A 22,690-nucleotide genomic window follows, 5' to 3' on the forward strand; every position below is an offset into this window, starting at 1 on the left:
ATATTATATATATATATATATATATATATATATATATATATAATATATATATATATATATAATAATATATATATTATATATATATATATATATATATAGTCGCAGGAGTGGCTGTGTGGTAAGTAGCTTGCTAACCAACCACATGGTTGCGGGTTCAGTCCCACTGCGTGGCATCTTGGGCAAGTGTCTTCTGCTATAGCCCCGGCCGACCAATGCCTTGTGAGTGGATTTGGTAGACGGAAACTGAAAGAAGCCTGTCGTATATATGTATATATTGTGTGTGTTTGTCCCCCTAGCATTGCTTGACAACCGATGCTGGTGTGTTTACGTCCCCGTCACTTAGCGGTTCGGCAAAAGAGACCGATAGAAATATACTGGGCTTACAAAGAATAGTCCCGGGGTTGATTTGCTCGACTAAAGGTGGTGCTCCAACATGGCCGCAGTCAAATGACTGACACAAGTAAAAGAGTATATATATATATATATTATATATATATATATATATATGTATGTTATGTATATATATGTGATATATCATATATACACATATGTAGATATGTATATACATATATACATATATACATATATGTAGATATGTATATATATATACATATATATGTACATATATACACATATATGTATATATATATATATATATATAATATATATTATACATATTTATATATATACATACACACACACGCACGCACACACACACACACACACACACATATATATATATATTATATATTATATATATATATATATACATACATAGTGAGAATTTACAAAAAAAGCAAAAGACGAAGAAGGTGGAAGACGAGGTGAATAGTTTAGATGTTCTGTGAGGTAATTTGGGGCACATTGTCTCTGTTTTCTTTGTGTTTGTTTAATCCATATTCGCCGCATAAATAAATCCACAGCAGAAGCTAACTGTTCAGTCTTTATCCGCTCTCAGGGATTAGATATCTCGTTTTAGCTGAAATAAAGTTGTATTGCCTCGGCTCTTGTCAGTGTAACTACTACAAATACATTCAACACCGCACACTATATTCACCTTGTTATACTCACTAAAGGAAGAGTTTACTATCTTTCTAAAACAATTCTTGTTGCGACCGCTCGGCCCTTTATCTATTCCTGGTCGATTTTTACACCAACGATTATACAATATATAGCTAATCGACTTTCGTTCGGCACCGGATGACGAGGTGAACAGTCAGCGAAATTTCTAGATGTCCAGCGGGACATGAGAGAAATATTTCCTAATTTTTAGTGAAGTATATTTGAGATTGAAAGTAAATGTACCGAAAGGGAGAAAATCTATGGAAAGCTCTTTCATATTACACAAAACAATGATGGCTGCGGAAATAATTCATCACAGAGTAAGCTCCTCCCCGTTCTTGTCTGTTTTTAAGCAGACACCTCATCAGATTCGTGAGCACTGGAGGACAGCCGGGACCTAAATCAACTTCTTACCATTCAATCAAATATGGATACTATACCTTAAAATCTAGCTTCGGTTCTTCAATTGCTTCCTTTGTCACACCTGACGACACTGCTTGACTTGAGATAAATCCCGGCTCAAGTAGATTTCCATAGACTTCTGATGGTTCAACTGAAACATATACACATACATATGTATATCTATCACTATCGAACCAAGAGTTTAACTACGATCTATACACAAACACACATATACATACATACATGCACATATATATATACACACACACATACATACACATATACATACATATATCTCTCTATATATAAACGGCAGTTTGTCTGTCTGTGTGTCTGTGTGTCTGTCAGGTTGTACCCTCACCCTGACCACGGCTTTCAACCGATTCTGATGAAACTTAACACACACATAGCCCAATGTCATAATTCAAAACTAAAGCAGTGACAATTTTGAAAAGTTCCCCCAGTTCTGAAAAAAATTGATAAATTCGACATGGGGTCGAGAATCTAAGCTTTCTATATGCAACACATTTTCTGTTGTAGTTTTCGCAACTTGCAATCGATTTTCACCAAACTCATGGTGAAGCTTAATGTTACCCTAAGAAACTTAATTCTGGCGTTAGTTTTCCATGCAATACCTTACCATCAGAAAAAATCGATAAAATCATGCTATTTTGGGAAATTGAGTTCAAATTCAAGATGACATATTTTCGACAATATCTTTCACAAATTGTCAGGATTTAAAAAAAAAATTTACAGCGAGCATCATGTCTACTCCAAGGAGCTATATGGCCCTTTTTATTCCAATAGGATACATTATTACTGGAAAAAATCGGTTAATTAAATCATATGTGGCACACATAGCAAACCGATTTGTGTATTAAACACAAAACCACAGACTGTCTAGGGGACGCAACTCGACCTTTTTAACTCTCGGAACACGTAGGGTAAGTATCCCCAAATGTATAAAAATGTACAAAAACGGCAAAAAAAGCTAGCAGCAATGTGAGTGACAACAACGAAAAAGTCAAAAGTGACCAAACTGAACAAACGAATTGAAAAGGTTTTTTGGTGCACACGACAAAAGCGGTTTATAATAAACCAAGAGTTTGCGAGTAGCGTCCGAGGACCCTTAGGGTACGTCAAAAATTTAAGGTAAAACGTTTGGGGTGGTAGTTATAAAGAAAGTTTAAACAAAAAAAGGATTCGAATAACTTGCGGCTGCAGCAGCTATTAGCAGAAGTGGCGGTGTTGGGGGTAAAGTCTCGAATGTAGTTTCTTCCTGATAGGAATTGGTTGGGTTGAATTATCGATAGCTGTTTGATAGTTATTTGGGAGTGAAGAGAATACATTGCAACCTACACATGCGCCTTCGTTCCATAGAGGGAAAGGACTAGATTGGGATTATCGTTGCCTACTAGGGGCTCTTACATACCCGAGCAACGCCGGGTTATGCTGCTAGTGCATATATATATATATGTATATATATATATATATATATATATATATATATACATATATATATGTATATACATGCATACATATATATATATACATATATATATATATATATATATATATATATATATTATATATATTAATAATATATACATATATATATATATATGTATGTATGCATGTATATGCATATATATATATGTGTGTATATATAAGCAATGTTAATAAGTAAATAAATTATATCCATTAAATCTCTCCATTTTCTTACTTAATAATATTATACATATATACACACATATATATAATACATATATGTATATCTATCATCTATCTACTATCTATCTATCTATCTATCTATCTATCTATCGATCTCTCTCTCTCTCTCTCTCTCTCTCTCTCTCTATATATATATATATATATATATATATATATATATATATATACCGGAGTAAACACATAAATGTGAACAAGGTGGAAAAAAGAGTACTCAAATACCAGTGGTAGAGTATATGCTTTATTTTAAGCAGCAGAAAATTCAACAAAATCTGTTACTCTGAGTTTCTCGTTGCCGTTCATCAGACAGTTCTTGCTAGAATGGAACATATATATTAATTCAATCTATACTCTTACAAACGCTACACCTTTAAAAAGAAATGGACTTGTTTGATTGGCCCTTTAGAAAAAACGGTCAATCTTCGAGCGATAAACAAAAAGGTCAAAAATATATGTATATATATATAAAAACTTATAAAAATTATAAAATCCGAGGAAAATACCGAGGAAAAAACCTGTTGCCGTTAATGAAGACAGTACAAATTAATGCATAGAAATTAAACCTGTTATAAATACTGCAATACATATTTATATTAAAATCCACATATATATATCAACATACACAAAAGGATGCGCGTAAACGCCATACATACATATACAGACGTATGAATATGAATCTAAATTATACACATAAAAGCATGTGTACATATATTCACGCAAAACGTCTCGCACGCAAGCTAAAATTCATCTATGTAGCAATTCTCATATACTGAGCAAGGAGGGGGAACGAAAGAAAGGGAAAGAGAGAAAAAGGAACGAAGGAGGGGTGGGAAAAAAATTTGTAGCGATGTTATTTGGCATCTATAGAGGCCAGTATACATACACAAGTTTGAATCGATACATATACATACCGTCGTGTGTATGCGTGCTTAAGCACAAGCATACTTTCACTTACACATACACAGATACGCATGCTTACAAATACATATGCTTTGCTATACACAAACTTATATAAACATTCTAAATTTGACAACATTGCTTTTTTTATATAAAAAAAAAAACATTGCTTTTAAAAATTCGGTGCATTAATAAAAATATATACGAAAGACCTATAAAATAAAATATAACATCCTATTTTGGGTCATTTATAAATAATCAAGGTAATATAAATAATCAAGGTAATCTTATGCAATACAATAACATGAAAACAAAGTTTGTAGGTTTTTCCTAATATATATGTAGAAACAATAAGACTTTGCTATAGGTCCGTTGCAGCGCTCAAGAGTCAAAATCAAAATCAAAAAATCAAAATACAAAATATATACTCTATCCATATGGTATATTTATATTCGACATTTTAAATTTAGCCTTGTGCCTACATAAGTTCATTAATTCACTTCTTTGATTCAAAGAATTATTGTCTTTGAATAATATATGCATTTTTTCTAATAAGCAAAGCTTGCACTTGAAATTATATTTGTAAGCTCCATGCCTGTATGGTGCCGCCCTGTCCAGAATGCTCCATGTCACGTGAAAGGTGGGGCTTCCTTTTCTTTTAGTTCCCAGACATATTTTGGCTAGACTGGTTTTCTTTCTATTTCTGGGTATTTAAAAGAATTCTTATGAGAATAAAATCTTGTTTTAAATGAATTTTCTGAAGCCCCTGTGTATGTCTTGTATTCTGATGAGCCTTCCACTTGCACCTTGGCTCTATAAACTACTCCTTTCACTAGACATTTCCCTTCTAACGGACAGGAGCTTTCGTTTTTGCAATTACATTTCTTAATGGGCTCGGCACCATGTCTAATCTCAATTAGCTTCCTATTATGTTGGCTAATGTAAGAGGCGAAATTTCTGCAACAAGAATAGCTAACCTTCAGGGTTCTTCTATTTAATATTCTGTAGAATTTATGACCCTGCCTAAAATGCTTAGAGACTAATCTCAAAAATTCCTTACCTATATTAGTCTTTACGGCCAAATTGAAAGCCGGGTTGAACCACAAAACTTTCCTAGTCCTAGTTCTTCGTGCAGCATTATTATTAGCATTAAGCTGGTTGAACTGGATCTTCTCCGAGAATCCACTATTCTTTAATGCGCTATCGTAATAAGGTGCAGCATTATGGAATGCTGCCTCGTCCGAAGAAATTGAAGATATTCTTCTACCTACATTGCTGACTAAGTTGCTAAGGATAACTGGTGGATGGTTCGAATCTTTGCTAATATACGATAGCTTTTCATTGGGCTTACGGAAAGGTTTAAATCTATCCGATCTTGCATTAAAATTTACGTCTAAAAAATCTACACTATTCAGGTTAGTATCTATCGTAATCCGTAAGCCCATCCTTTGAAAGAAAGCTATAAGGTCCTTCCTAAGTCTATCTGATTCATGGCCGTTTAGATTATGCGTGGCTATAAGGCCGTCATCCCTATATAGACCTGCATCTATAAATGGGAATTCTATTTTTAGATTATGGAGAATAAAAGCTCCTATGAGCATACATAATTCAGCCCCGTCGTATGCCCCCATCGGTACATCGAAAAGAGAATCCTCAGTCTTCTTAATCCAGGTGGAATCCTCGAAAAACAGAAGCGATTTCCTCGCATGCATAATAATTTCAATTTCCGAGCTATCGATGTTGACATACTGCTTGGCGAAGTCCAATGCCCTTAGGAGCAACGTCCTAGATATCGACGGGTAAAAGTCAATAATGTCGAATTGTGTGAAACTACAATTATTCTTATAGCTAATACCTTTAAACCACTCTATAACTGACTTACTATTCTTCCAAATTCTCAAGTCTACTTCACTATCTAATTTAACTAAAATACGGTCTAAAATATTTTTGCTAATAATTCCTATCTCAGTTTTAGCCGGATTTATCAATCTACATTTGGGGTTTCTACTAAAATTGTCTTTATGGTCTTTCAGAGTAATAAAAGCTGGTCGTGGTGAAAGGTATTCAATCCTATCGCTAATCTTAAGATCGTTAGCTATTCCTCTTGCTTCTAAGTTCACCTCTTTGTATATATTCGTGTTGTCTTTTTTGTACGTGTCCGTGACACTATTCGAAATCAGGCGTTTATAAACGTCCTTATCAAGTGCATATAAGTTCCTTGTCTTGTCAGAATTAACGAAGATCTTATTCGAGCCGTTAATTTCCTTAATTTTTTCTCTCATGTTTTTTTGCAATTGGTTGGTAATTTGCGGAATTTAATTTTCCTAATAAGCTCGAAAAGGTCTTTCTCGAAGGCTTCTAATTCCGGAATCGGTGGTGGGTTTCTGGGAGATTTAAATCCATATTTGTTACCTTCTATTTTCTGTTTATTATCAAAGAAGAAGGCTTTCCATCTCAGTCTTCTAATAAACTCTTCTGTTTTCTCTATAAGACCTTTGATATATTGTTTCTGTGCAGGGATAGGTATATTTTTCTGAGAAAAATCCAGCGGGTAAAGTTCCATCTTTTTCAGCTGTTTGTTCTTCCTACTTGTGCAGAGTCGCTCAAACTTTTACAAGGAGCGGGTTAGACCGGAGTAAACACATAAATGTGAAACAAGGTGGAAAAAAGAGTACTCAAATACCAGTGGTAGAGTAATATGCTTTATTTTAAGCAGCAGAAAATTCAACAAAATCTGTTACTCTGAGTTTCTCGTTGCCGTTCATCAGACAGTTCTTGCTAGAATGGAACATATATATTAATTCAATCTATACTCTTACAAACGCTACACCTTTAAAAAGAAATGGACTTGTTTGATTGGCCCTTTAGAAAAAACGGTCAATCTTCGAGCGATAAACAAAAAGGTCAAAAATATATGTATATATATATAAAAACTTATAAAAATTATAAAATCCGAGGAAAATACCGAGGAAAAAACCTGTTGCCGTTAATGAAGACAGTACAAATTAATGCATAGAAATTAAACCTGTTATAAATACTGCAATACATATTTATATTAAAATCCACATATATATATCAACATACACAAAAGGATGCGCGTAAACGCCATACATACATATACAGACGTATGAATATGAATCTAAATTATACACATAAAAGCATGTGTACATATATTCACGCAAAACGTCTCGCACGCAAGCTAAAATTCATCTATGTAGCAATTCTCATATACTGAGCAAGGAGGGGGAACGAAAGAAAGGGAAAGAGAGAAAAAGGAACGAAGGAGGGGTGGGAAAAAAATTTGTAGCGATGTTATTTGGCATCTATAGAGGCCAGTATACATACACAAGTTTGAATCGATACATATACATACCGTCGTGTATATATATATATATATATATACACAAACATATATAATATATGTATAGACATACATACATACGTATACGTGTATTTTTTACTTTCATTGCAGATCATTTTGTGCCATAGCAGTTAAATTCTTGTCCTCGATGTTGTCTTTGAAAATGGGTTGAGATCAAGCCCACATCAAATACTGCATGCTCTATGAATTTAAAAGGGAGTCTGCATCACTGGAAGCGGCAAGAAAAATTCGTTGCCGACGACCCGACAGGTTGTACAGGGGTTACACACAAGAGCGACCTGACATATACATACATACATACATACATACATACATACATACATACATACATACATACATACATACACACATACATATATACATACATACATACATGCATACACACACACGCGCGCGTGCGCATACACACACACATATACATACGTATATCTATATATACGTGGTCTGATCAATAAGAATCCGGAGTAAAGCTGCTAGGCACAGATTGACCTTGAACTCTGCTGTGCATGCACCCTATGATTTAATATTCTGGCTCACTTCCGCTGTTTATATCAGTGCTTGGAAATCAAGTGTGTATTGTGTGATCCTCGCAATGATTATGACAGAGAAAACTGAACAGAGAATCTGCATCAAAATATACCAAAAGCTTGGCGTTATCTGCTCAGAGGCAAAATTTCCAAAAAGATTTCACCGCTTCCGACACAGTTAAGGAGATCTTGTGCAACTGAAGCCCGAGAGTCTTTTCGGTTAGCTGAAAGCAGTTTTGGTACAAACTTGGCAGACACGCGTCTCATAACCAAATCTTCAGCGATAAGGACTGAACTGAACCGTAACTAATCTGCACATCCTCTGATAACTCACGGATGGTGATTCAACGATTTCTCCTCATAGCTGTACGCATATCTGCGATGTTTTTCTCAGTTCTGCTGGTTGCGGGTCTCCCTGAACGTTCGTCAATATCCACATTTTTCGGCCATCTTGAAAACGTCTGAACCACTCTTACATTTGTGTGTGGCTCCTACACTCATCTCCATACACTTTCTGCAACTTTGCTTAGGCCTCTGAGCAGGTATCACCATGACAACTTTCTCTGTTATAGTTAATGTGATGTTCACACGCTACACACTTTCCTTCCAAGCGCTGCTGTAAGCATTGGAATTGAGCAAGATCATTAAAACTTAGTGCACTTGCACAGCAGAGTTCAAATTCAATCTTTGTTCAGCAGCTTTACTCTGCGTGCTTTAGCTTCGTTACTATGGCAACAGTCCGGAGAATTATTTATCAGACCTCATATATCTACACACCCACACACCTACACACATCCACACACGTCCACACACACACGACACGTCCACACACGCACGCCCACACACACACGCTCACACACACACACGCCCCCACACTCACACGCATTCTTGAAACCATAGCTTCTGTCACAGATTTAGCTATATCTATTCCATCTTTTATTGATTCCTTCTGGGCAAAGTATAATGGCTTGGAACCTTTTGATATCTTCTTGGGCTGTTGTGATGGAACTAAAGTCTCTGCAGTTGTATACGATAATATATTTTAGACTTCCTGTTATCTGAATTTCACTTTATAGAATTAGGATTACAAAGAGTCAAAGTAGGCTTATTTACGAACGCTCGAATTTTTCCTCTCAAAGCAAAGTGCAAATACCACCAATGGGACAAACTTACAAAATATGAAATACTTTTAGAAGTTTTATTCTTAAAATGCTAACGTCGTCAGCTTTATAAACATTGCACACAATCTAATTTCAAGTATTTACTACCCTTATAGGAGAAAGAAATGAAATTACGCCTTATTTACGAACGCTCGAATTTTTCCTCTGAAAAATTCATCTTGAAACAAATATAATTGAATTTTTGATATATCTTCTGACGGAGAATGTATCTTGCCAGGACGATTTAATAAGAACGGACAACAGCGATTTGATCTAATACATCCTTTCACACCAATTAATGCTAGCAATACGAGAAGACGGAAAGACATATGGTATAACTGTCCTTTTTATTTGAACATCAGATTTAATATTGCTTATACTTTTAAAATTTTATCAGTAAATACTTTCATAAAATTTTTGATAGATATAACCTTAAAGTAAGTTACGGCTGTACAAATAATTTCGTCTCTTCAACAGCTATTCATGTTCTGTGACTTAATCGTAAATCCTTATAATTTCGAAAAATAGATAAGACAAAGTAAGTACTACCACACTAGTGTTCATATGATCAGCTATACATCATACTTACTCATATCTTTGGCACTTGGAAAGTTCTTATGGGTAGGTTCTACCCATTTAGTCAGTGGAATACAATCGTTTTTCACCGAATATTCTGTCGGTACATTCGTTTTCGTATCGCGAACTGAAGAAATAGTGTAATACGGTTCTTGCTGTTCCAGTAATAGCCGTTGGACGGTTTCAGTATTATAGGAATTGGTCTGTGAATTCTGATTTATATTTGATGTAGAAAAATGATAAGGTTTGTTCGATGTAAAATGTTCTTTGACCTTGCATTTGTACGATCGACATAAGTTTGAAGTTTTATAAATATCACGGTTGTAGATATCATATAAGGATGGATGTTGCAGATAGTTTTGATAAAATATATGGTTATGCAACGACGCAGACTTTAGTTGGTATCGTTGTTTATGATGCTGCTGATGTTGTTGTTGGTTATGGTGGTGGTTGTGGTGGTGGCGATGATGGTGCTGGGATTGTTGATGACGCCTCTTTTGAGGATACCCTTGTGCATAGTGCAGTATATAATGTTGCGCTGGCGTAGAACTGTTATAATCAGAAGATTTCTCATAAAAGCTAGTATCTGTAGAAAAGTTTTGCAGGATGCCGTGATTTGGTAAAATCTGTGGCAATAAGCAGCTGGAATTGCTATCTTGATTGTGATCTTTATTAAACTGAGGGACTTCATTATTGCTGCCACCCGAGAAAAAACAAGACTTGGTATTTTGCTGTTGCCTTAAAGATGGCATCTTTTCGGTGGGATAAAAAAATGGTGACTGTTTTTGTCTCTGCAGCAGATTGTACTCATGTTTGTCTTCATATTGTCTTTCATTTATATCTACTTGTTTCTTTGTCTTAGAGCTGAGTACATTCTGTAGATGTTTACTACATTCCGCCGTTAAGTACTCTTCAACAGGATAAGGTTTCAAGTGATGCTTTTCAGTAATTTTGTTGGTTCTCTTCAAACTATTTTGCTCTTTTAAATTTGCACCATTTTTAGATTGAAAGGATGCGTCTCTTGTATGCATAAAATTCTTCTCGCTGGTGTTACAATTATCCATCTCTTGGATTATTCTACGAGGAAAATAACACCTTATTAATTAATCGTCACATTTTAAAATAACGAAAGATTAACACAAACATCACACCTCCACAACGACTTCATACAGAAATTTTATCTTCTACGATCCGTGCTTGTCTCGCACCATCAAAATGTTTACCTTTCGGTTCAAGGCGTCCTTCCATGTGACTCAGAATGAGACAATTTGGTGCAGCTGTTTAGGCACAAATGATTTGGCACGGCTGACTGGATATTCAGCCTGTTCTGGTGAAAGGACGTTTTGTTACTGATTGCAAACAATCCCCCTACACATATGCACGCGCGCCTGCACACACACACAAAGACACGCACAGATACGCATGTGCACGCTTAGAAATATACACGCTAAGATAGAGTGTGTGAGAGAGGGAATTACATTTTATTATCTGAACGCGATTGTCATAAGCATCTTCCCTTCAAACGCAGAAAGAGAAATATGCTCAGAGAGAGAGGGGGGAGAGGGGAGAAAGAGAGAGTGGGGAGAGAGAGAAGGGGAGAAGGATGAGAGGTATTAAAAAGAGAGAAACATTAAAACCTCTTATGTTAAATAAAGTAGCGTCAAATCATCAACGTCAAATAAGCGGCGCCAAAACGGCTGCGCAGAAACGTCTCATAACTGCATGTTGCTTTCATATTTTTTTGAAGAGGTTTAAGGAAATTAGCTATTATTTCTAACAAATCTAGCGTCCACACAAATAATAATTGTTGCTGTTTATCTTCTCACCCGTCTCTGATCAAAACTGTGGTGAAAGATGTCACAAAAGTCCGCATAATTTTTCTTACAGTTTTACTGAAATTTGTGTGACTAGAAAAACATTATCGAGTGTGTCTGATTGTGATTTGAAAGAAATATTGCTGTTATATCTAGTAGACTCCTTTGCCACCTTAAAAAATTATAGTCATGAGCTGCAAGCAACAATAATCTCCCTCAAGAACAGTATTTCCCAAAGCTAGTTCTTTGAAAATATCTTCGTTCACACAATTTCAGATGTCGCTTAGTAATTTAGAAAATATAGGAGCATTCTGAAAAAATGAAGTCTTTATACGTTTCTTTTTGTAAGAATAAATTATTTCCTTATTCTTTTATTCGTTGCATTGTGGTCATACTGGAGCACCGCTCTGAAGGGGTTTTTTGTCAACCAAATCCATTGCAGTTCTCTATCGTTTATTTTGTTTAACCGCTAAGTTACAGAGTCATATAGAAATTTACACGGGCCGTCAAGTGGTGAGAGGCAAACTCAAACAAACACACAAACACACGATGGGCTTCTGTAGAGTTTCTCTTAAACAAAGTGATCACAAGGGATTGTGATAGTAGGAGACAATTGTTCCAGGTGCCGTGTTTCTTCACTACACAGTCACGTCCCTAAAAAGGGATGTTGCCTATATATATATATATTATATATATATATATATATGTGTGTGTGTGTTGTGTGTGTGTGTGTGTATATAGTAAATCCCAAAAAGAAGAACAAATGCCATAAAAAAAACTCAACAACGTGAGCACGTGGTACATGTAAAGTATTAGCAGACACTCAGGGAAGAAAAGAAAGATGGTTTAACGTTTCGAGCGAACGCTCTTCTTCGGAAACAGAGGAAATTCCAATAGAAAGGAAGACAGAAGAAGAAAATCGTCAACGATTCACACGTACTGAAAACACAAAGGAAACACGTGCGCATTCAGTACCATCTTTATACATCAAGAATTCAAATCGAATGTCTTCAAGCGAGAGTGCCAAGCCAGAGTAGTAAAGCAGTGAATAAATTCAAACGTATGCTATCCGGGCGAAGAATTTAATTATATGACTTTATAAATACAAGGATAAAAATTATTAACTAATTTATACCAGTGGTTAGCATGCGTAATAAAAGTCAGAAGCCATTAATATCTTTAAAATATAATAGTGTATGAAATATACATGAAGAGAAAACCACCATGTGGATTTCTTATATGCTAAAGTTGTATATATATATATATATATATATATAAATATATATAAAATTAAAATCAAAATGAGGGTGAAAAATTGTATATTAATTTGATAACATCAATTTTAACACTAGTGGTCTAGCATATAAAAAAGCTGAGATTCAGTAAATAGTATTACATACATAAATATAAGGGGGAATTTTTTTTACCACTATGTGGAAACCCTTATGCTAGAAGATCCGCTATGGTCTTAACTACAGTGGTTAAGACCATAGCGGATCTTCTTCTAGCATAAGGGTTTCCACATAGTGGTTAGAAATTTCCTCTTATATTTATATATGTATATATATGTGTGTGTGTGTATGTATATATGTATGTGTGTGTTTGTGTGTGTATATGTATGTGTTTGTGTGTGTGTATGTGTACTATATATTTACATTTACTGATTTAATTACATCTCTTTAGAGAAGATGCTAAATTTTCATCTGGCTTTCAAGATGGCGTCTTCTTCCTCTCTTTCTGCTAATATGGAATGGACAGCGTGCCTGTGTGTGAGTGAATGATTGAACGTATGGTTCGTAAAAATGTGACTTTTATATAGCGTTTACAAGAATATTTCTGTGGTTGTTTAAAAGTGTTGTTTAATATTGTCGGTGGAGTTGATGCTGTTGTTGGTGGTAGCGATGATGCTGTTGTTGGTGGTAGCGATGATGATGTTGATGCTGATGAGGTAGGGTTCCGTAATGATGTTTCAGCAAAAACTATTTCATATTAAAACATCCCTCGCCCTCTAAAAAATATACTGCATGCATGTCTATAGATATTTGTATATAAATTCACACACACACACACACACACATACAACATACATTTTTACGTAACCATACGCGTTTATGTATGTATGAAAATATATACATATATATATATATGTGTGTGTGTGTGTTTTTATGCATAGATATACATATATGTATGTATGTATGTAGGTAAGTATACATGCATATATACATGTATATATATATACATGCATATATACATGTATATATATATATATATATATATACATGTATACATGTATGTATGTTGGCATGTGTGCAAATAAATGTAAGTAAATAAATAAGATACATACATGATTAAAAATGGGGAAAAAATGCTGCATCCATGTTGTGCAGTTTATATATATTAGAAATGAAGAGAGGAATCATAAGATTGCTAAATGAGGGAAAAGAAAGATTTAATATCGAAATTAATATTGCCGGAAAGTCTGTACGCTGTCCTCGACAAATACGTGAAACTCTGAGTGGCAATTGTATGTTTCTTCAACTGATTCGTGATGGATACAAACATACGTACATACATACATGCATACATACATACATACATACATACATACATACATACATACATACATACATACATACATACATACATACATGCATGCATACATACATACATATGCACACACATACATAAATAAATACGTACATACGTGCATACATACATACATATATACATGCATACATGCATACATACATACACATATACATAAATACATACATACATACAGCGAAAAGGAAAATCCCTATAGTGAACTATTGAGAAATCTGCAGAGAGGTCCAGATACCAAGTTTAAGTTTATACCTGTGATTATTGGGGTCCTGGGATGTGTAACACACTGCCTAAATACCAGTCCTGAGAAATTAGGCTTCTCAAAACCAGAAGGGAGAAAGCTAATTCGGAGACTACAGATCCTGTTGTAAAACTTTCCAGAACTTTATCATTTAAATATATATGAACATGTCTAGACATGCAACTATATGCATGAGTATACATACATAAAAACATTCAAATCTGCACATACATGCATACATACATAAATACATACATACATACATAAATACATACATACATATATACATGCATACATACACACATACATACACACACATACATACATACATACATACATACATACATACATACATACATACATACATACATATATACAACCATGTAGGCTATGTCATGTTCTTGTAGAAGACATCACGCATGTGATTAGCAGCTGTTCTAAAATGTCGTCACGGTACCACCTCCTTATGCAACACGATGCTGTTACTAAAACAATTTGCAATGCCATCCGAAAAAAATACTGTCCTTAAAGAAACTTAGAATATCCCTCTGTTATGGAATACATTCATAAACACCAACTCAAGGAATACTGGTGGAATATTCCCATCAAAACTTCTGTCAAATATAAGCATAACAGGCTGGATATTGTGGTTTGGGACAGAGGACAAAGGTATGTACCATCATAGAGGTTAGCTGCCTGGCAGATATAAATATCTCTTTGAAAATCAAAGAAAAAGAGGATATTTATGGACAACTGCTTCGAAACCTCCAGCTGCTATATCCAGACTATGAATTCCTATTCATACCAATAATAATTAGAGCACTAGGTTTTGTTAGTAAATGCTTAAAGGAGAAACTGGGATTTCTAGAAAGAGAAACTGACCAGGTGATTCGTACCTTACAAGTCTAAACTATATTTATTAGGCTGTCTCACATGAAATGTATTTTAAATGGGTTTCTTATGAGTCATCTATAAATGGATTTTTAATGAGTTTCTATGTATTATGCTTGTGTTTACTCTCAACTCTTTTTTCTTTCTAGACAGTACTATCATTCGAAATTGCTACCCACAGCTCTTATGACAATGTTGACAACTGAAAAATACCGAGTGATCTTCTTGTATGAATACAAGTTGGGTTACTCTGTCACCGAAGCTCTACGAAACATCAAGTGGGCTTTTGGTAACGATTCTGTTGACATTAGAACTGTCCAGAGATGGCACCAAATATTTCGTTCAGAAAATGAAAGTCTTAAAAATATACCAAGAGAGAGACTAAAATCAGTTATTCGGCATGATGAAATTGAATGCTTTGTTTAAACGAAATCCGGGAACAACGGTCCGAAAAATTGGATCAGAGTTCCAGATATCTCCCGCAACTGCTTCTTGACACTTGAAGAAAATTGGAAAGGTCAAAAACATGGATAGGTTTGTTCCCCATCAACTTCATGAGATTCAAAGAAACAGACGCCTTACAGTGTGTTCTATTTTGATTTCTCGGTTGGAAAGAGAACCACTTTGTATCAGCTTCTTATGTGTGATGAGAAATGGATACTCTCTGATAACTGCAGGAGGACAGGACAGTGGTTAGATGCAAGAGAGTCACCAGTACATTACCTAAAACCACCATTGCACCCAAAAATGTTGATAGTCACTGTATGGTGGTCAACAAAGGGGGTTCTTCATTATTCATTTTTGCAACAAGGAAAAACTGTAACAGCAACAGCCTATTGTCAGGAAATTGATTGTATGCATGAAAAATAAAAAAATAAAAAAGCCAGATTAGTGAATAGAGATGGTCCAGCTTTGCTTCATAATAATGTACGGCCTCACACTTCTCAAGCTACGGTCCACCTGTTGCAAAGCCTGAATTAGGAAATTTTGGCACATTCTCCTTATTCTCCTGATATCTTTCTTACTGATTATCACTTATTTAAACACTTCGAGCTTGCTATACGCAATTAAACATTCTCAAATAAAGAAGAGGTAATTGAAGCATTCGAACAGTTTATCAGTATAAAATATGACAAATTCTTTGAAGATGGAATATATGCCTTGGAGGAACGTTGGATGAAGATCATAAATCAACAAGGATCATATTTTGATGAAATAAATAGACTAAAACTTGAAAAAGAATTTAATGTTTCCTTTTTCAAATGCAACATTTCATGTGAGACAACCTAATATATATATATATATTATATATATATATATATATATATATACATAAACAAAGGGAAATTACTGTGTGATTGACCGTTATTAAGACAAAAGAGCCATTAGAATGACCGCTAAGTTAGGGGAGGGAGTAAAGGTAAGGGAGTAAAAATGTTCATAGTAATCGTGTAAGCGCGCAAGTCCATACATACACATGCGCACCAGAACACCCACGTACATGCGCCTATATGTATATACTCATCCACCCTCATTTGAAACACACAAATCCTCACCCATACATTCGCCAAAACATATATACATATCCTCATACATGTTCGCACACGCGCGCACAAAAGGTTCATACACACGTCTATATACGCACAGGAAAAATGCAGGGTGGGAGGTAGAATACAGAAAAAATTATGTGTAAAAGATATATAAGCAATAAAACTATGAAACAATATCTCTATAAATATGTAAAAAAATATATATATATAAAACTTATAAGAAATATAAGTAAAAATATATAAGAAATATAAGTAAAAAGTATAGACAGATAAAAAGCTTGTACGTGGACACAATATAGAAAGCAAGTCCTATCTGCAATCTCGTGGAGACCAAAAGCGTAACAAATATTTAGTCACATGTAGACATGATCCGAAAAGTTGTTCTTCAATTTAGACATGTGGCGGGGTCTAAGCTGCTTTTCCAGATGAGCCATCTTTCCATATTACAAAAACCGCACTTTCCACTGCCGTTGGTGTAATGCCCATGTATTTCTTCGTCGAAACCGTGTCCTTAGTGGATATAGAGTTCACGGTGGCTTCATAAATGATGGCCTTGGACATGCAAGCTCCATTTAGCGGGCACAAATCTTTATCCCTGCTTGAACAGCTGGTTTCATATTGTGGTTTTCGTGTGTTGTGTGCGATTATATTTATAAAATTGGTAGTTGAGCTGAAACTGATTTTTAAGTTATGTCTATTGAAGAGCTTTCTGTAAGTATGGTTGACTGGAAAATGTCTATCTATCAGTGCTAAGAAATACTTGCCTATATTAAACGAGTAAAATCTAACATTTTTTTTCGCAAATAAAAGGTTCGACTTCGGATGTATTGCAATCGAGAGGATGTGGTTGGAATAAGTGAGATCCAAATCAGTTGCATCAAAGATAACAGAGGGAAAATACAAAGAAATTTATATATATGGTAAAATGACATTGGAGCGGGGAACAGGATGTTAAAATTCAAAAAGGAGAAAGCTTAATTGAACAGACGAAAGCAAAAGTGGGGAGAATACAGAGATTTGAGAAACGAATAAAACAGTTCCAACTCAATATTTGGAGCAGATAAACAAAGTCTTTTATTATGCCATTTCTGGTTCAGGAATTACGCAATAAATAATAAAAATAGAGATTCGACAAAATAAAGAAAAGATAACAGTATTTTGGGAGAAAATGTGTATTGTACTCTTACAATAAATGTAATTTCGAATCGTAATGTGACACCAAACGGCCAGACCACATCAGAATCGAAGATCAAAGACAAATAACCAAATTAGCTCCAAAGATGTCATCAAAAATAAGGTATTCGAATTGGGTGGCCACACTAAGCGGATAGTTTGTTTGGGCGCCAGAAAGATCTGTCTGGAAGGTATAATTAACGGAAGGAGGCGCAATGGCCCAGTGGTTAGGGTAGCGGACTCGCGGTCGTAGGATCGCGGTTTCGATTCCCAGACCGGGCGTTGTGAGTGTTTATTGAGCGAAAACACCTAAAGCTCCACGAGGCTCCGGCAGGGGATGGTGGTGATCCCTGCTGTATTCTTTCACCACAACTTTCTCTCCCTCTTACTTCCTGTTTCTGTTGTACCTGTATTTCAAAGGGCCGGCCTTGTCACTCTCTGTGTCACGCTGGATATCCCCGAGAACTACGTTAAGGGTATACGTGTCTGTGGAGTGCTCAGCCACTTACACGCTAATTTCACGAGCAGGCTGTTCCGTTGATTCGGATCAACCGGAACCCTCGTCGGCGTAACCGACGGAGTGCTTCCCTAAAATAACGGAAAGAGAAACGGCAGCCAAAGAGATGGAGAGATAACATTAAAGCATGGACAAGTCTTAACATAATTTCACCGAATGCTCATAACAAATATTGACGACTATGGAGACACCTAACTTATGTTGTCTTGCATTCTGCTGCAGGAATTGGCGGGAAATGAAAATGAAGTCCTGAGTTATGACAAGAATAACATTATTTTGTAACGGGAAATATATTGGAAAAATTATGTAAGGAAAAAATAATTCTAAACATTATCGAGCGTTCATAATCAATCCGTGTGTTTTGTTTGTTCGCCGGTTCGCTGCGTAATAGTGTCTGGGGACGACTCCCTCATTACGCTGGGTGTTAAAACACATGACAGACACCTTTAATCGCATTCAGAAAATTTTGGATACCGATATTTTATCATTTTTGTGGCTTATCAACATCACGTAGCTAAATCGAACCGGGGACGGATCGAATCACCAGTTATACGAGATAATTACCGCTAAATGAAACAATATATTTCTAAGCACAAAAAATCAAAACATTGCATCCAACATACAATGATGCAGAGAGAGGCAGTGGAACCTCGTCAATGACCAGGTCGCAGTTAGTGTGACGTAAATGTTGACATCTAATAATAAATGTTTAAATGAAGTTAATAGTGATTGAATTGTTCATGTGTCTTCCTCACCGAAATGTTGTTTATTTTGACTTTACAACATACTGTTTCAAGATTAAATCCCTTGCCTGTCAAGGACTCCTCCAAAATGTACAGAAATATTTTTCAGAAATAGATACGACACTCATAGACTATTCAAAAACTACAAAACAACGTTTTACCAAATATTCGCTGCAGAAAGAATAGGATCACCGAAAGAAGGGGAAAGAAAAATTTAAAATAGAAATCGAAAATATGAATGTAGAATGGAAGCTGAATTTGTTCAGCGGACAATTTGCCAAAAGACGATCAAACAAAGTGGGTTGCACACACAGAACAAGATGGTGAACGAACATAATCGTCAGCAGTGCATCGGACAACATGCTTAGCGGTATCTCTTCCGGCATCCTAACTTCTGAGTTCATATGCTTATTTCTTTACTGCCCACAAGGGGCTACACACAGGGGGGACAAACAAGGACAGACAAACGGATTAAGTCGATTACATAGACCCAGTGATTAACTGGTACTTATTTAATCGATCCCGAAAGGATGAAAAGCAAACGCAATACATAATATCAAGTCGGAATGCTACAAGTGTAGAACTTCGATGTGACAATCGACCTTATAATAAATGATAAACCCACACTAGGTACGAACAAAGGCATCACAAAAGTGTATTAGGTTTTCCAACTCTAAACGCGGTGCACAAATAGTCCAGGTTGGCATAGATCACATCCTGTGCTAGGCACTTTCACACACGATCCAACATCGCCAAAAGATAATGCTACAAATACCAGAGCAGCACAAAAGTGCAGCTTTTGCTGCGGCAGAAACACGCATGCAACTTGAAAGCATGATGATGATAAATCAATTTTAAAAGAACTTACTTTTCAGTTGGTGTTAATATCCTTTGAAATAATTCGAGAAATTATCTCTTCAGATATGTTGAGATCGACTTGAAATTTTAACTAGAAATTTTGATGACTTCATATGCAAGAAATGACGTCATCGAAATGTTTCGTGTAATAAGATCTATTGTGAGCAATCTCAAAATAATTTGGCGAAATGAATTTGTATTTAATCAAATGGCATTGTTGCACTTATTGTTTTGCTTCAAATCAATCTTGATTATGAAGATGTTTCGTGAAAGGTCTTACGGAGATGAACTAACAGGTTTTTAGGGGTTTATAACAATACCTTATTTTATATAGTTTTTGATGGGTTTTTTGTTTTAAAGATAGAAGAACGAAAATTGTTGCCATATTTTACAGGCTGAACAATTTCGTAGAATCGTTGTTGCTGGATCCTTATTTAATCAGAAGCATAACAACGGTGGAAACAGTTGTTGACATCTTGAGCTCATCGCTTTTATCGTACTGAGTGCCTGCTCAAATCATTAGAAATCACAACCAAATCCTCCTCAACTCCTATCCTTTCCTATTAAAAATTGAACACATCTTAAGAAGTTGAGTAGAATACATTAAATCTGAATGAAAAGAAATAATCCACGCGCTAATATTTAGTTGTTACCCACCTTTACGTTCCGAGTTCATTCCCCGTTGAAATTATTTTTGCCGTTTATCTCTCCGCGGTCGATGAAGTAAGTCGAAATCAAGTGACTGGGTTTGATTAAATAGTTTTTCCGGTCCCTGCTTTGTATTTTGTTGCAATGTTACAACCCCACCCCACTACTACTACTACTACTACTACTACTACTACTACTACTACTACTACTACTACTACTACTACTACAATCATCATCATCAATCTAACTAGCGGGCGATCTATCTATCTATCTATCTATCTATCTATCTATCTATCTATCTATCTATCTATCTATCTATCTATCTATCTATCTATCTATCTATCTATCTATCTATCTATCTATCTATCAATCTATCTATCTATCTATCTATCGCGCCTTGTCCCGACCCTACCATCACAAAACTGGAACGATTACTCTTCCGCTTCTTGTGGAAGGGAAGCGTGATCCATTTGCTGTCAACACCCGTTAAATGGAGGGCTAGGCATGCCGTGGTTGCTGATGCGCAGACATGCACTGAGACTGCGACATCTCCGCCGCTTCATAGACGATGGTGAACAGGTGTGGTCGCCGTTTGTGCGGCGTGCTTTCCTGCAGCTCATCTCCTTGGCCGAACTGCAGTCGTGCTAGGCGTATGGCACCGCGAGTGCCGCGTTACTCTCAAGCAACTCTGCCATCCGGGACCAAACTTGTGTGACTTAATTACAACAAAGGCGTTCTATAGAGGATTAGTGGAGGGGAGGTGCGACGACGTTCTCGGGCAGAATCTGGGCATCGACGATGAATACCTGATCCGCCTGTTCAGGACAACTTTCGGGCCGAGACCTATGGTCAATCACCAAAGATCCCTGGCCTGGCAGTGCTATCAAAAAGCATTACTTATTCGGGGTAAGTTCTACAGGCACGGTTCGAGACACACCGGACCGACTTGCTCGAGATGCGGTCAGAGCGACGAAACCGTTCTGCACGCACTCGCAGTGTCCAATCATTTCGGACCTGTGGGCTTATGCCGAACGGCTGCTGTCACGTGCGTGACGAGTCCGCCTGTCGGCCGAGTCTATCGTGAAAATTGCTCCGCCATCTTCCCTTAAACGCGAATGCAAGGCAGTCTTCATCGTATTGGTGGCCATGGCGAAAGAATGTGTGTGGTGGACTCGAGCGAAAGGATTAGAGACAAACACTTACCTCTCTGGCCAATCGCTCATCAACTTTTTCAAGTACCACTTGAAAAGGAAGGTGAGAATGGAGAGGTAGGTTTTGTCTCGTGAAAGTTTCAAAAAAAGGTGGGAGAATGTAGCAAAGATGGTGCGTGCGAGCGACTAAACAACTTTGAGCATGATCCTGTAAATCGAAAAGAGAGAAAGAGAGAGCACTTTGCTCTCATGTGTTTATTCCCTCCCTGCCTGAGGTTACCGTAGTCTTTTCCGTAGACTTTTCTTTCCACGGATAAACCTAATCTTGCTTCTTATATTTTAAAAATTTCTTCTGTGATACGCGATCCCTTTTGGTCGCCTTTTTTTCTCGGCCCCTTTTAATCGGAATTTTACTTTTTTTTCTTTTTTTTCCCTTTTTCTTTTTCATTTTCAAAAAGAAAAGCTCTACATTTGTATTTGTCCCATCTGTGTTCAGCCCTGTGTGGCCAATAAAGAAAGTTATTTATCCATCTATCTATCTATCTATCTATCTATCTATCTATCTATCTATCTATCTATCTATCTATCTATCTATCTATCTATCTATCTATCTATCTAACAATACGCGTATATATGTATATTTATTTGTGTGTGTGCGTGTGTGTATACAAATTAAGCCCGTCGCATGTGCGTGTGTCTGTTTGCCACCACCATCAGCACTTGACAATCGGTGTTGGTTGATTTACGTCCCCGCAGCTTAGCAGTT

The 22,690-nt window shown here is 36.1% G+C and overlaps 1 protein-coding gene across 2 annotated transcripts in view; it reads right to left on the minus strand.

Annotated features, from left to right (window-relative positions):
• LOC118764405 (myotubularin-related protein DDB_G0290005-like) overlaps window positions 1–20,443 on the minus strand; it is a 35,065-nt gene extending 14,622 nt beyond the window's left edge. Inside the window, exons 1-3 of one of the 2 annotated variants that reach the window (XM_036505179.1) lie at window positions 20,132–20,443; window positions 9,748–10,811; window positions 1,503–1,615 (exon numbers count right to left, since the gene is read on the minus strand). In XM_036505179.1, the coding sequence (XP_036361072.1) occupies window positions 1,503–1,615; window positions 9,748–10,798 (1,164 nt within the window). In that variant the 5' untranslated portion in view covers window positions 10,799–10,811; window positions 20,132–20,443. The remainder of the gene's footprint in view (window positions 1–1,502; window positions 1,616–9,747; window positions 10,812–20,131) is intronic. The other variant, XM_036505178.1, reaches the window with a different exon arrangement.
• Between the last annotated feature and the right edge of the window lie 2,247 nt (window positions 20,444–22,690).

This window comes from Octopus sinensis, linkage group LG8, assembly GCF_006345805.1.
Source record: "Octopus sinensis linkage group LG8, ASM634580v1, whole genome shotgun sequence".
NCBI lineage: Eukaryota > Metazoa > Mollusca > Cephalopoda > Octopoda > Octopodidae > Octopus > Octopus sinensis.